General features: G+C 42.1%; 1 protein-coding gene across 1 annotated transcript in view; it reads left to right on the forward strand.

Annotated features, from left to right (window-relative positions):
* The window catches only part of khdrbs2 (KH domain containing, RNA binding, signal transduction associated 2), a gene marked incomplete at its 3' end in the record, with an annotated part of 93229 nt that overhangs the window by 16789 nt on the left and 62607 nt on the right, over positions 1 to 13833 (forward strand). The window contains exon 2 of the mRNA XM_083774883.1: positions 4974 to 5110. Coding sequence (XP_083631009.1) covers positions 4974 to 5110 — 137 coding nt within the window. The remainder of the gene's footprint in view (positions 1 to 4973; positions 5111 to 13833) is intronic.

Raw genomic sequence — 13833 nt, forward strand, 5'->3', positions numbered from 1 at the left:
ACACACACAGCAAAAGTAGTTTTTAAAGTTTACGTGGGCTGTTGATGTCGGTAGTGGTGGAAGTCAACATGTAAAAGCAGCAGTGGATCCAGCAAAATTGTATAGGCCACTGTTTATTGTGTTGCGACGGGGTGACAGTGGGGTTACACCGAGAACAGTGGCCTGTGACGCAGGTGTCGCTAGGGGGTGGAGGTGTGAGGTTGCGCATTTTCATGTACAGTAAGTAGATGGGGAAAATTTTATTCACTAATAAATTAAGTATTCATTTATAATTTGTGAAATTATGGTCAATGCCTGTGTGAAAAGTGGGAGTGATTGGTGTAGGCAGTGAGGAGCTACTTACGACAGTGTTTCTGACACACATTCAGACAGACAGACACACAATCAGACATCCATGCTAACGGTAGGCGGTTAAGAAAACGTCTCCATTTGGCCACCCCGAGTCCCCGACAGATAAGCATTCCGTTGTGAACGTGCTGTTCAGTGGGTCACGCAGCCAGCCAGCCACGCTGGGTGCGTGCAGGGCTGTAACCTGTAATTTCAGAACGGTAGACCTGAGGCCTGAGGCCTACCATACCAGGCCTCGATCAGGCCTGAGGCTTGAGACCTACCATTGCGTGGCACATCTATGATGGAATGTCTATGTTCATAGGCTTCTGTGTGCGGCCTAGATGGCATCTGAGCATGTGCTACACCATACCTCTTACATCATGTGTCCTTTGGGAAACCGGGCCAATGACTGCTACCAATAATCAAATCATAGTAAAGTAATTTACTATGGCTAAAAAAGCCCATATAGTACTTAATTTTATACTTTCAAAGACTTTCAAAAATAGCTAAAATAGCTACAGTAGAATTCCCAAAGTATGTTGCATTATGGTGCATTGTGAGCATGTGGATAAAGATTGTTAACTATTTATCTATTTCCCCAAAAAAGAAAGTGGTAAAAATCAGTGTCAGTGTTACCAGGTGTACTAAAATTATATTTTGTACAATAATGTTACGTTCTGTACCATCAATAATTCCAAAAATGCCCAAATGTACATTGATTTCGCCATATTAAAAAAGTGTGTGAATTCACTAAATTCCCTGGCTGCTGCTTTGGGATCCGGTTTGGCTTTTCAAAATAAGACAGTGAATCTGTAAATCTGTACTTGGCATTAAAACACTGCTCACGTCTTTCCAGTCCAGTTTCAGGCTTTTATTTGTGTGGTCCAGGAAGTTGCCTACTTCAAGCGTTTGTCACATAAGAGTCTCAAACAAAGTCATTATTTTCACTAACACCTACGCTATTTTTGGTGAAATTGCCCATTTACACCTGTTATTTCTCTTTTTTTGGCCGCTGTACGATAGTTTTCGTTCAAATACGATACTTATAAGCCTGCGGTACGATAATTTAACATTTCCCATCTGGCAACACTGGTGAGTGTGGACGAGGATGACATACAGTATGTTAATTTCATTGAGGTCGTTTTGATACAGATGATGTCGTTCAACAGCATCATAACCATATATATGTTAAGCAGAACTCTCCCACACCCACCCAGGCAGTGCAATCGTTTGTTTCTCCCTCTACTTTCCAGGCACCCAATTGCCCCGTGATTAATAATAGAGAAGTGAGGCATCAGACAAAAGCTCACGTACAGTACGACCCCAATCCACCTCGACGGCAGTCATAAAAGACTGCAATGAATAAATGTCTGAACACAGTTTGGAAATGAGAGATCGTTAAGCTAGATTTATGGACACGCAGAAAGTCGTACATCATGGAGACGGAGACCTCACCTGGATCACTCCATTTGGGTGCATAATTCAAAAATACAGTGATTGGATTAATTTAGCCTGACGCATTAATTATGCAATACCTCCACACAGGAGACAACGCATATTGATCATTAGCCAAATTGTGAGGATCTCAACACCGTCGCTCCCGACGTTACTAACCCGTGGCTCCCGACATGCATGGCAGGTTACAATTAACCTGTGGCAGGTTAAAACTACGTAGCTTCCTGTGAGGTTAGGTTTAGGGTAGGGTGTCGGACTCATGACTGTAGGACTGTTAGTACGTCGGACTAAACACATGCACCCGTCAAGATCAATGGAGCCACACATACGCACATGAAACCCATATCTGAATTTAACGTATACAGTACTTAGTTAGAAACAATCTATATTCAGTGGTGGAAAGTAACTAAATACATTAATTTAAGTACTGTACTTAAGTACAATTTTGAGGTAGTATTTGTCACATTCTGGTAAGGTGAGGACCAAAAGCAGACAGCCAGGCAGGTGGTGATCAAACCCATGGTTGCGGCAGAAACGAGGAACACAAAGGTTTAAATTAGTACCCTCACCCGCCAAACCCGAGATTCTCGGGTTTGAGGGCTTGTATTCTTTAATCCATCTTTTAATCCGATCGTATCGCTAGCTAATGTTGCTACCCGCATCAACACAAAGTGGGACACTGGCCGCGGCCATTTTGAAGATGCGCTCGCATCCACTTGCATTATAAGCCCTGTATTCAAAGCTCTGTATCTCAGAAAGGACATTGAGGGGGCAGTTTCTGGTGAATACAAGGGTTTTCAACGGGCTGTTGCAGGCGGGCTGACACTCACGGTTGGGTTTTTCCACCACCGACCGAGACAACAACATCCGGGCATGACACCACACACAGCAGTTTGTCATTGTAACATCCGGTTACGGATATTTGGCTCTTCAAAGTAAGTGTTACGCACGATAAAATCTTGGCAATATACTATCGAGGGATTAATTAATGCTGGCGTGAATTGGGTTTTAATAAAGGTGAACAGAGATAGATAACACAAACTCAAACTAACATGATGAACTGACACCAAACAATGACTCGACAAGGACTGACTGGGGAACAAGACTAATATACACATGAGGGCTGATTACACATGAGAAACACCTGGGGGAGACAACATAGAAGCAAAACAACTTTACTAGAACATAACAGAAATACAACATCTAGTTGGGCAAAGTCTGTGACCGTGACAGTACCTCCCCTCTAGGGACGGCTCCCAACACCCCACAACTGGAAGTCTGTACTGAAAGTGAGTTCAGGACCCGGCGGCGAAGGAAGGGAAAAGGAGCATTCTTCCACTGCCGAACAGGAACGCCGACGGGGCATAGACAGGGTCCAAACGGCAGGGAAAGGGGCTGGAACCACCTAGAGCTTTCTTCCACTGCCACAGGGAGACGGGAGCCGAAGGACACGGAAAGGGGCTGAAACCCCCCGGAGCATTCTTCCACTGCCAGAGAGAGGAGAGGTACCAGAAGATCCCCGACCAGGACATCACAATCTACCAGCCGGTGCTCCAGTAACATTCTCTCCAACAGTCAAACCAGCTGCCACATCACATGAATTGCACCTCCAACAGTCAACTAGCCAGAGCTTCATTGATGTCCATTTAAACACCTCAAGGCCTCACCTGCAGGTGTAGACAGGCTCAGGTAAGGGTGCTGTCTGCTGGGTCCATTCTGGTCGAGTCATTCTGTCACGTTCTGGTGAGGTGAGAGGACCCAAAAGCAGGACAGCCAGGCAGGTGGTGATCCAACCCATGGTTGGGTGTTTTAATACAGGTGAACAGAGACAGATAACTCAAACAAACATGATGAACTGACACCAACAAATGACTGACTGGGGAACAAGACTAATATACACATGATACACATGAGGGCTGATTACACATGAGAAACACCTGGGGAAGACAACATAGAACCAAAACAACTAGAACAAGAACATAGAAATACAACATCTAGATAAGCAGAACATAGAATCAAAACAAGTAGAACATAACAGAAATACATGGTTATACTTTTACTTTTGCTCCACTACATCTCAGAGGCAAATTGTACTTTTTACTCCACTACAATTATTAGAACACTTTGGTTACTAGTTACTTTGTAGATTTCTGATTGTTATAAAACACACTAACCACTATATATTTCGTCCATTTGGAAATAGCAGATGGCTATTTGAAAATAGATTTTTTAAAATATTTTTTTTATATACATATTTTGAACTTGCAACATGGGACATTCTGCAAAATGAGTACTTTTACTTTTTTGTATTTTTTGATGCCAATACTTTTTTTTACGTTTACACAAGTACATTTTGAATTCCGGACTTTTACTTTTAACAGAGTATTTCTGCAGTATTGATACTTGTACTTAATTAAGTGGAAATTAAGAGTACTTTTTCCACCACTGTCTATATTCGATTTCAGCCAATCTATGATGCACTATTTAAAGTATACATCTTCAGACTAAAGAGAGGATCTTGCCGACAGAGAGACATGACTCTCTGCTAAACTGTGGTCACATCTATTGTGTTTGGTTCAGCCACTGCAGTCCAGCTTTATAATATTATTCATCCTGTTGAGTATTAATTAGCTACCGACAGAAGGACGGCTCCTCAGGTGATAGCCACCTACTTAAATTAGAGCTTGGTAGAAGAGCATTCTCTTATCAGGCTTGTCAAAGGTGCAATAAACTCTACAAGGGTAATGGATTATTTTTCATTATCTTGCACGTTAATTATGTGAGACAAAATAGAAATACACTATGTATGATATAATTCATTGTACAGAATATGAGGTGGGTTCCCTGTGGGTTAGGGTTAGTTTTACTCTGATGTTTTTAATGTTTTACTTTTATTGTTATATTGTGTGCTGCATATGTATCAGACACACGCGGATGGACGGACAGGGGCAAAAAACGTCTTATTGAATATAGGTTGAACATGTGGTAAATTACATTTGCGTAGTTTCAAATCTATAGGTGAAGCTGATGACGAACTATTTATATGAAAAAAACTTCTGTTTGTGCTGATGCAGACTGTTAAATACTGAGGCACTCTGTCATCAGGTGAAACAAATATTTATGTCTAATACATACTGCATGCGTTTGCTCATATTTCTTATCTTTTCTTCTGATTTTTTTTACTCCAGAAATAGAAAAGTATGAGTCCAACGAATCAAGAAAAGATGATGACGACATGAAGAACAAGCAATATCTAGACATCATCAGTAATAAAAATATCAAGCTCTCCGAAAGAGTTCTTATTCCAGTCCAACAGTATCCAAAGGTAAGAAACACTTCTCCAACCCAAGACTTCAAGTCCTTTATTTGCTTTCTCTTTACTTTCTGATTGGAACAATATAGAATATCACACACACACACACACACACACACACACACACACACACACACACACACACACACACACACCAAGTAGGCCAGTGCCCAACGGGCACCGCTCTAGTAATGAAGATAATGATAATAGCAGATCTACACCAGTTGTAAGCTTGTTTATTTGCTATCTTCAAAAAAATCTATAATAATAATAATCGTTCTTCAATTGTAATCAAGGCAAACGTTAGAAATAAGTTGGATATTGAAGCCCCCAGCCCTATAGGAAATGCATATGCATTCTTGCCAAGGCTTTCATGTGGGTCTGGGAACTTCATCTGGCCAGTCTATGTCGTCAGTCATGTACCAGTCTGTGACATAGCTATTAACGATTATTCAACCGAAAAACTGATTAATCATCCAAAAACACCATTCAGAGGTTGGAGGGAATATGAATAAAGACAATTTGGTTAAATGCGAAAGCTATAGGTGGTGGAAATCGCCGCCCCCTGGAAGCCCAAATGATGGCCCTGCCTTGGCTTGTACATAATGTACACAGACCAGCGTGATGGGGCAACATTCCCGCCATGGGCAGGCAGTGGAAAAGAGGCTATAGACTAAAGGCCTTTTCAGACAGGGAGCGACTGACGCGCCTAGTCTTCTTCTGTCGTATGTCCTTAGACCTTCAACTCCGTTGCAGCAAGCCAGTCCAGTGTGTCATTGTCTAGGTCAATTAACCCACGATCACCATTCGGTGGCCGGTATATGGGGCAGCTGGTCAGCACGTGTTCCACAGTCTGTAATGGATCCTCACATTCGCAGTGGGCACTGTCTGTGAGACCCCACTTATGCATTGCTGCACTAAAACATCCGACACCCGTCCTCAGGCGGTTGAGGGTTGTCCACTCCTTGCGGGGGAGGTGCTGACCAGGAACATCTGTGGGATCCTCGATGTAGTGGTGAAGCCTGGATGGTTCTGCTGCCTTCCACTGGTCCCTCCATCTCGCCTTCACCCAGGAAGCCTTGGAGGTGTCGGCTGGTGTTGTACGGAGCAGTTCCTGGGCCTGTGTGGCAAAGGGCCGTCGGTGTGTGCGCTGTGGTGTCTCCATGACGACCTTGTGGAGGAGGTGGGCTTCGCTCAACTGTGCCTTCCGAGCGAGGGCCAGCATGGCTGCTTCTCGCCTGACCTCTGCTGGGGCGATTCCAGCAAGGACTGGCAGTTGGTTGGTTGGTTGGTTGGAGTGGCTCGTAGGCATCCGGAGACAGTCCGTAGGGCGCTGTTGAAGGCAGTGTCCAGCTTTTGGACATGAGGGCTACGGCTCCAGACTGGGGAACAGTACTCGCCTAGTCATTCATTTTCAATGAGAGGCTTGTCACATGTGTTTATTTTAAACGAGCTGAGAAGTTTAGGCAAGCGCATTTTCACGGTCGTGGTCCCGTGAAATTGTCATGCGTGTGCTTGTTTTATGCACATGCCCGCGGACGACTAGACCTGGATTGTGGTGAGCTTTTTTGTCTGCTACGCTACCTTTAAGAGCAGACCTGAGGAGCAGTCCTGTCGTTGATCCAGGCAACAACGCCATATACAGATTGAACTAACAATGCAGAATCTCATACTAATGTACTGTTGCTGTGTCTTATCTTTCTCTGTTTCACAAGCTCATTTTCTGGGGTCAAAGAGCCTGAAAGGAAAATATCAGCGTCGCTGGTAAAAATTATAATCTCCACTATTTCAGCCAAAAGCGTTTTCTTCTGGAAATAATAAGTAAATAATATCTTCAGAGCACTGCTACTACAAATATAAAATACTGGATCCCACGCTTGCGAGGCGAGGTTTTCCCGTCGCCTCCAGCCAGGTTGTGAAATAATTGAACCATGGCAACAATATTTCTCTCCAGTAATGTCAAATATATCGTTTCTATGGAAACACCCATTTTAGTCTGGCAGTCTTCAGTGGGATGGAATTAGTCCTTGAACGTTCTCAAATAATCTTAGCTTCTTTGGGTAGAAATATCTTTGGATGAAAACTAACAAAGTTTGAAACCCTATACTGGATATTTGGTATTGGTTTTGATTAAAGGCAATAAGGCATAGTTTTAGTTCACCGGTTCACCCCCAATTTCTTTCTTTTTTTAATCGATTACTCACAGCTTTGGAGACTTGAATTCATTGATATGTTTTTTTGTTTTTGTCGCATTCATAAGCCAATACGTTGATGACCAGCAGTGGTCATGGAGACGCAGAGTTGACTGTGTTATTTTTTGGGGTGAACTATCCCTGTAATGATGTCTTTCATTTTCAAAGATGATTGTGTTCATAAATTACCATAAAACAACAAACTACCAGACATATTCTTATGTAGTATCTTCTCAGGGTATAATATTTGATGTCACCATGATCTATCTACAGTACCAAATACCATGCAAGCTGTCTCCTGTGGAGTGGAAGCTTGATTTGAAACGGTTCTTATTTTATTTATTTGCGATCAGCATGATAGAAAGACTGGCCCACCACTGTAGACATTTCATACGCTATATCAAAAGATAGCTTTCTGAAACCCACTGTCCAGTGTCCATGTCCTAATGTTACTAAAACTAATTGAGTGCTTTGAGACAGAAATTCTACAATGGGACACTGAATAATATAAGATTTAGAAACTATATTCTTCTCGGGATTGTCTTGATCATAGATTTTGTTTGAACATTTTCTGGTTGTTTCTTGTAATGCAAATTGTGAGCGCTTTGAATGCCATTTGAAGCGCCGCTCCGAGCGCATTTGGATGTGTGCTCTATTTCAGTGGTTCCCAAGCTTTTATCCTTGGAGCCCCCGTCATTACATCTGACAAAATCTGAGGCACCATGCGCACGCACGCACAGTCGCACACTCACACGTGCACGCACGCACGCACGCACGCACAAAAAAAGGACAAAATATGCAGAGAATATGTTGTGATCATGTTGATAGGAAAGATTGCATTAATCAGGGAGACAGGGATGCAAAGTCACAGAGAGTCAAGAGTCAAAATGAAACCAGCGAGCCTACTAATTAACGAAAGGTTGAAGACAGCACTGCTAATAGTTGTTGGCAAAACTGTCACAGAAATCCTGACTGTGTTTAATTAACATTACATAACAGAAGTTACCTAAAGTAAGCAAAGGAAAGAACTATTTACTGTAGTAGTTGTGCAAATTGTCACTTTGTCAGCAGCACCACCACGCTACTAGTGTGAGTGTCACCATGCTGCTACAATGTCCCTGTCTTAAATCTTAATGACATGTTGCAACCAATTAAATACAAGTGTTATAATTAGTTACATGTATGGGCCCTTTGATCGTGTGTCCTTCTCAGAGAAGTGCATGAGAAGCACTTTGAAAGATGCGTAGACCTTATTAAGTTTAAATTCTTTGTGACAGAATCCATGTCTCTGGCCAACACCAGAGACATGGATTATGATGAAATGTGGCACTTGCTGTGCGATGTACATTTTTAATAACATGATAACACTGACAACACCTGACCTACATTTAACCAGCTTTGTATAAATGTACAGCATTATACCATATATATATATATTTTTTAATGGAATTCCTTTGAAAAATGTTTGAATTAGTTTTTATTTCAGGTTTTGTGTTTGTGATTTTGTTAATCTTTTGAATATATATTTTAAATGGTTGGAAACGAATAAAACCTAAAGGGGGTACAGTACTTACTTGCGAAGCATGCAAAACGTGTCCACAACCCGCAAATGTGTCGGCGACCCTGTGTTTGGGAAACACTGATTTATCATCCACTTGATAGTGGACTCAAACTCCACTCTCCCTGCCCCCGCTGGACAATCCGCCTGTTGCGCTACAGAACTCTTACTATTGTTAGGTATAATTTGCTGCTGAGCTGTCGAGAGGTCTCAAAATAGGATTCAGCCTGCATGGTTCCTCGTGCTGTTGCAATGCTGTGACAGCTTGGTGAAAATCCCAACATTATTTTACCAGTGGCCACATGCTTCCACTTCTGAGGATTATTTGATTACTGTCAAACATGCTACATCGCTCAGAGCTCAATTTAACCACATGAGTCCCTTCTCTTTCAGCAAACGCTCAGAGGGAAAATTGTAGATCATGCCACAACTCAATGCATTGCGAGCTGTAGCGAGTGTAGACCCCTGGGGGACTCCAGTCAGTGAAGTACACAGGGTTTTAAAATGGTTAAAGAATTGGTGGTCTATCCCCTGTTGGATTAACCATAAAAGCAAAGAAACTGAATCTTGTGTGGATGCCTCCATACAGTGTGTGCACTATTTGTAGGCCTACGCAGTTCTCAGCCTCCCATGTGGTTTGAACTGTACATATTGTGCTAGTATTTGTGACATTGTGCCACATACAGTATATGAAATTAAATATTGTTGCTGTCGGGCAGAAACCTTTTATTTTTCTTGTTTCTTTTATGTAAATGAATACTTCATCATACATCCGCGATGTGACGTGTTATGAACTTGTAGATTGGCTATTTTCACTATTTTAAAATGTTTTTAAAATAATAATTAAGGAACAGTTTTGGACATGCAATGTTTCCACCCATTACTTTTGGATGTGCAGTTATGACTCACTGAAACATTTTTGTGCCTATTTTTCTACAGTTCCACAATAACATGCAGAGACTTCCTTAATGGTCCGGGTGCCTATGAATAATTCCATTTCTAGCTTCTAGCTGAAAAACAAAAAAAGCCGGTCAATCATAAAAGCTTTAAAGCAAATAGTTTGGATTGATTGTATACTCTTCACCAAAACTATACCTGCCAGTGGGTTCATTTACATGGATGGACACTAAAACTCTACCACAGTCTAATTTAAATAATATTGTTACTATAGAGGTTTACGTGAATTGCTTTGATCGTCAATGTGAAGAACAAACAAAAACAGAAAATCCATCTCATTGCTGGATGTCGTTATCAGATACATCCATATACATCTCTTGTTACGTGATGGAAAAGTTCCTCTGAATGATTTGTTTTCTTATCGGAACAAGTTCAAACCATTTTCACAGCAACTGGAGTGTTGCATGCATGTAAATGTACCCATTATCTTAATGCAATTTTCTCAGGTGCCCGAACGCAGGCGTAAGTGGCTGTATATAGCTCATGCTGATCAGTATTATACAGTAATGCCATCGTAAAGTCAGCCGATCGCAAGATGACAAAATATGCATGCCAACCTTTGGCCGTAGCATGGTAAACATCATGTGACATGTAACAAGTTAGAAATCAGACATGATACTTCCTTTCATATCTCTCTCTCTCTCTCTCTCTCTCTCTCTCTCTCTCTCTTTTTAACACTTTGCCAAAAATGGAAGACTCCCCTTAACACAGCACTGTATGATTAAAGCTTATTATAATCATTTCCAACAAGAGGCACATTCCAAATCAAAAGGTTCATCTGTTCCATACATAAATGGGGAGAGCAGGTGCTGCAGTAATGTAAACCAATTATATATTCACAGATAGAGCACGTTTGAGATTGTTCAAATTGTTTGTGAGATCATTATTTACTCAGCCTAAAGCCCTATTAAGATGATGAGCATATTTATTTTCAACATTGCTGGATGAAGTTTGTTTTTCCCTCTGCTGTTTACCGACACTGACTGATTACCGATTACCATCTTATGACCTGAAAGGCATGAAATGGATTTTCAGTACTTGATACTGTCAACCCATGTGCAGGGTCCAGCAGTGTGAATAGAGTTTGGGTGATTGAGAATTCCTTCAATTTATCCAAGAGATCCATTCATCTATCTTCAGTCGCTTATATTATCCGGAGTTGGTTCTAGCAGAGAGCTCCAGACTCCAGGCAACATTAGCCACTTCATCCTGGGGGAACCCGAGGCATTCTAAGGCCAGTGTGGAGATATTATCCCCCCTATTTGGTCCTTGGTCTGCCAGAGTGCGTCTGTAACAAATGCATTTATTGAAGTTAAGGGGGGGTGCGGGCAGCTCAAGGTTATACAGGGGGGACATAGCCCCTCTCGGAACCCTCCATAAAGCTTTTCTGAAATTTTGATGAGTTTTATGTAGGGTCCCTGTTCATAACTATATTTTCGTATGGGAATTTTGGAACGCGGACATAAATATGCTCGCTAAGATCGTATCTGCGGCGTTTGACGGCCTTTTTTTGTTTGAGTTATTCTGAATTCGTGAACTATAAGTACCTATACATCCCGCTGCGAATATCTCCTGTGGCGCGGAAGCCGTTAAGTATTTTTAATCTATGTTTGACAGATTTGGTCGCTTTGATTCTTGTTTGTTTACCGTTTATTGTACCGCCTCCCGGTGTGCGGTTGGCTTGTGCGGCTACGTCCCTGCCTCTGATCTGCTCTGTCATAGATATAGCGCCACTAGCTAGCCAGATAGGCGGTACAATGAGGTGTCAATAAACAAGGAAGGAAGAGAAGAATCAAAGCGACCAAATTATATGATATGATATGATATGATATAGTGATATGATATAGTACTTTATTGTCAGTTCACACTGAAATTTGTCTTGCGACACAGCAGCCAAGTATGCAGAAACACATATACAAAACACAAATAACAAGACAATTTACATACATAAAGACATGAGCAATATCCACCGCTTAGATTATCCTGTGGCTACTACATCTCCTGATTAAGCCTCAAGGTCGACTGGTAGACAAAGGACCTCTTTAGTCTGACCTTATTGTATGCTGGTACACCATATCTCCTTCCTGAAGGTAGCAACCTATATTCTCCATACAACACATGCTTAGTATTAGAGGTGATATTCCTTGCTAACCTTAGGATGCTGTTATCATATGTGGATGTATAAAGTTTCTGAAGTTGTTGTCCAACAATCTTTAAACAAATGTTCAGTTGTTGCAGCAGTTGTGACTTTAGGGCTGCAGACAAACATCCATACCAGGTGGTACTACAGTACTGAAGAACACTCATAATAACAGAAGTGAAAAACAAAAGAAGAATCCGTCTACTAGCACCGAAGGATCTTAGACGGCGAAGGAAGTTCTTTGCTTTGTTTTCTTACACACTGAATCAATCTAATCTTTCCATGACAAAAGATGGTCTATTACTACTCCTAGGTATTTGTACGAACATACCTGGTTGATCGGTTCACCATGAATAGTAATGGGGGATCTGTGTATCTCTGGTGGTGTACCAAAAACAATCTCTTCTGTCTTTTTTGTGTTAATGATGAGAGCGTTGTTATCACTCCATTCAACCACCTTATTGTCTCCACCAGGCCGAAGGCATGTGGGGAGAGTATGTTTTGCACTCCGTCCGTCCGTTTGTGTGTCCGTCCGTGTGTCCGTGAACAGCTAATCTCGGCCACCGTTAACCCGGTCGATGCCAAATTTTGCACACACACTCCCTGGATGCCAACGATGAACCTCTGCCCCAAACTTTCCAGAACGGCCTGTTATAGCGCCACCAGGAGGCCGCTTTGTGCAAAACAACCCGGTCGATGCCAAATTTTGCACACACACTCCCTGGATGCCAACGATGAACCTCTGCCCCAAACTTTCCAGAACGGCCTGTTATAGCGCCACCAGGAGGCCGCTTTGTGCAAAACAAGTTTTTGCACAGTACACCTACAGATTGTGTCCAAACATCACGCAAATTGGTACACACTCTCTCTAGAGCCAGGAGTGCTCAGTTTCAAACAAAATGCTGCAAATCATGAACACATCGCGTGATTTCCGTGAAATTGTGCACCCACATTCCCACTAGGCCGAGGACGAAATGCCACATGAACAATTTCAACTCAGCCTCAAGGTGGCGCTATAACTGGCCGAAAAGTGTTTTTACCTCTAACTGCACGGATCTGTGGATAACCTGGTGGAGACCTGTGCCCGGAAGGGCACTTTTTCTAGTTTACTCTGTGTTGGTGCAGTCCAGGATCACTGGAACTATCTAGGAGAGAAATCAAAACTGTATCATCTGAGTATTTTAGAATGTATTGGTCTGGTGTGTCAGTGCGACATTCAGACAGGCATTCCTCAATACGACAGCTGTCAGTATAAAGGGTGAAAAGTACAGCTGAGCTCACACAACCCTGGGGAGCACCAACATTAGTAGTTAATGCTGATGAGAGGGTTGTGTTCACTTTCACCCTCTGTACTCTGTTAGTAAGAAAAGAAGCATACCAGTGAATTAAGTATGGATTCAGTTCCAACTGTACCATTTTTGACACTAGTATATCAGACTGTATTGTGTTGAAAGCTGAAGAAAAGTCTAAGAATAGCACTCTTGCATGATTCTTATTTGACTTATCTAGGTGTTTTGTAATTAAGTGGACCAGTGTGACAACCGCATCCTCTGTACCGCAACCCTTTTTGTAGGCAAACTGACTGGGGTCGAATTTGTCTTTGGTTATACTGACAAGATGTTGTAACAGTATTCTTTCAAGTGATTTCATAATCACTGAAGTGAGAGCTATGGGTCTGTAATCCTTGGACATTGGATTTTGGGTAGTGGTTTTATGTGTGAGGTTTTCCAAGACAGGGGAATTGTGTGTGTGTCTACAGAGGTTTGGAATATTGGTTGCCACACTGGAGCCAGCTCAGATGCAAAGTGTTTGAGGAGAAAAGCACTGCATTCATCTGGCCCATTAGCTTTCCTTGTGTTAGTACACTGAAACACTTTCCTTACATCCT

This window comes from Protomyctophum parallelum (genome assembly GCF_964188405.1).
Source record: "Protomyctophum parallelum genome assembly, chromosome: 10".
NCBI classification, from domain to species: domain Eukaryota; kingdom Metazoa; phylum Chordata; class Actinopteri; order Myctophiformes; family Myctophidae; genus Protomyctophum; species Protomyctophum parallelum.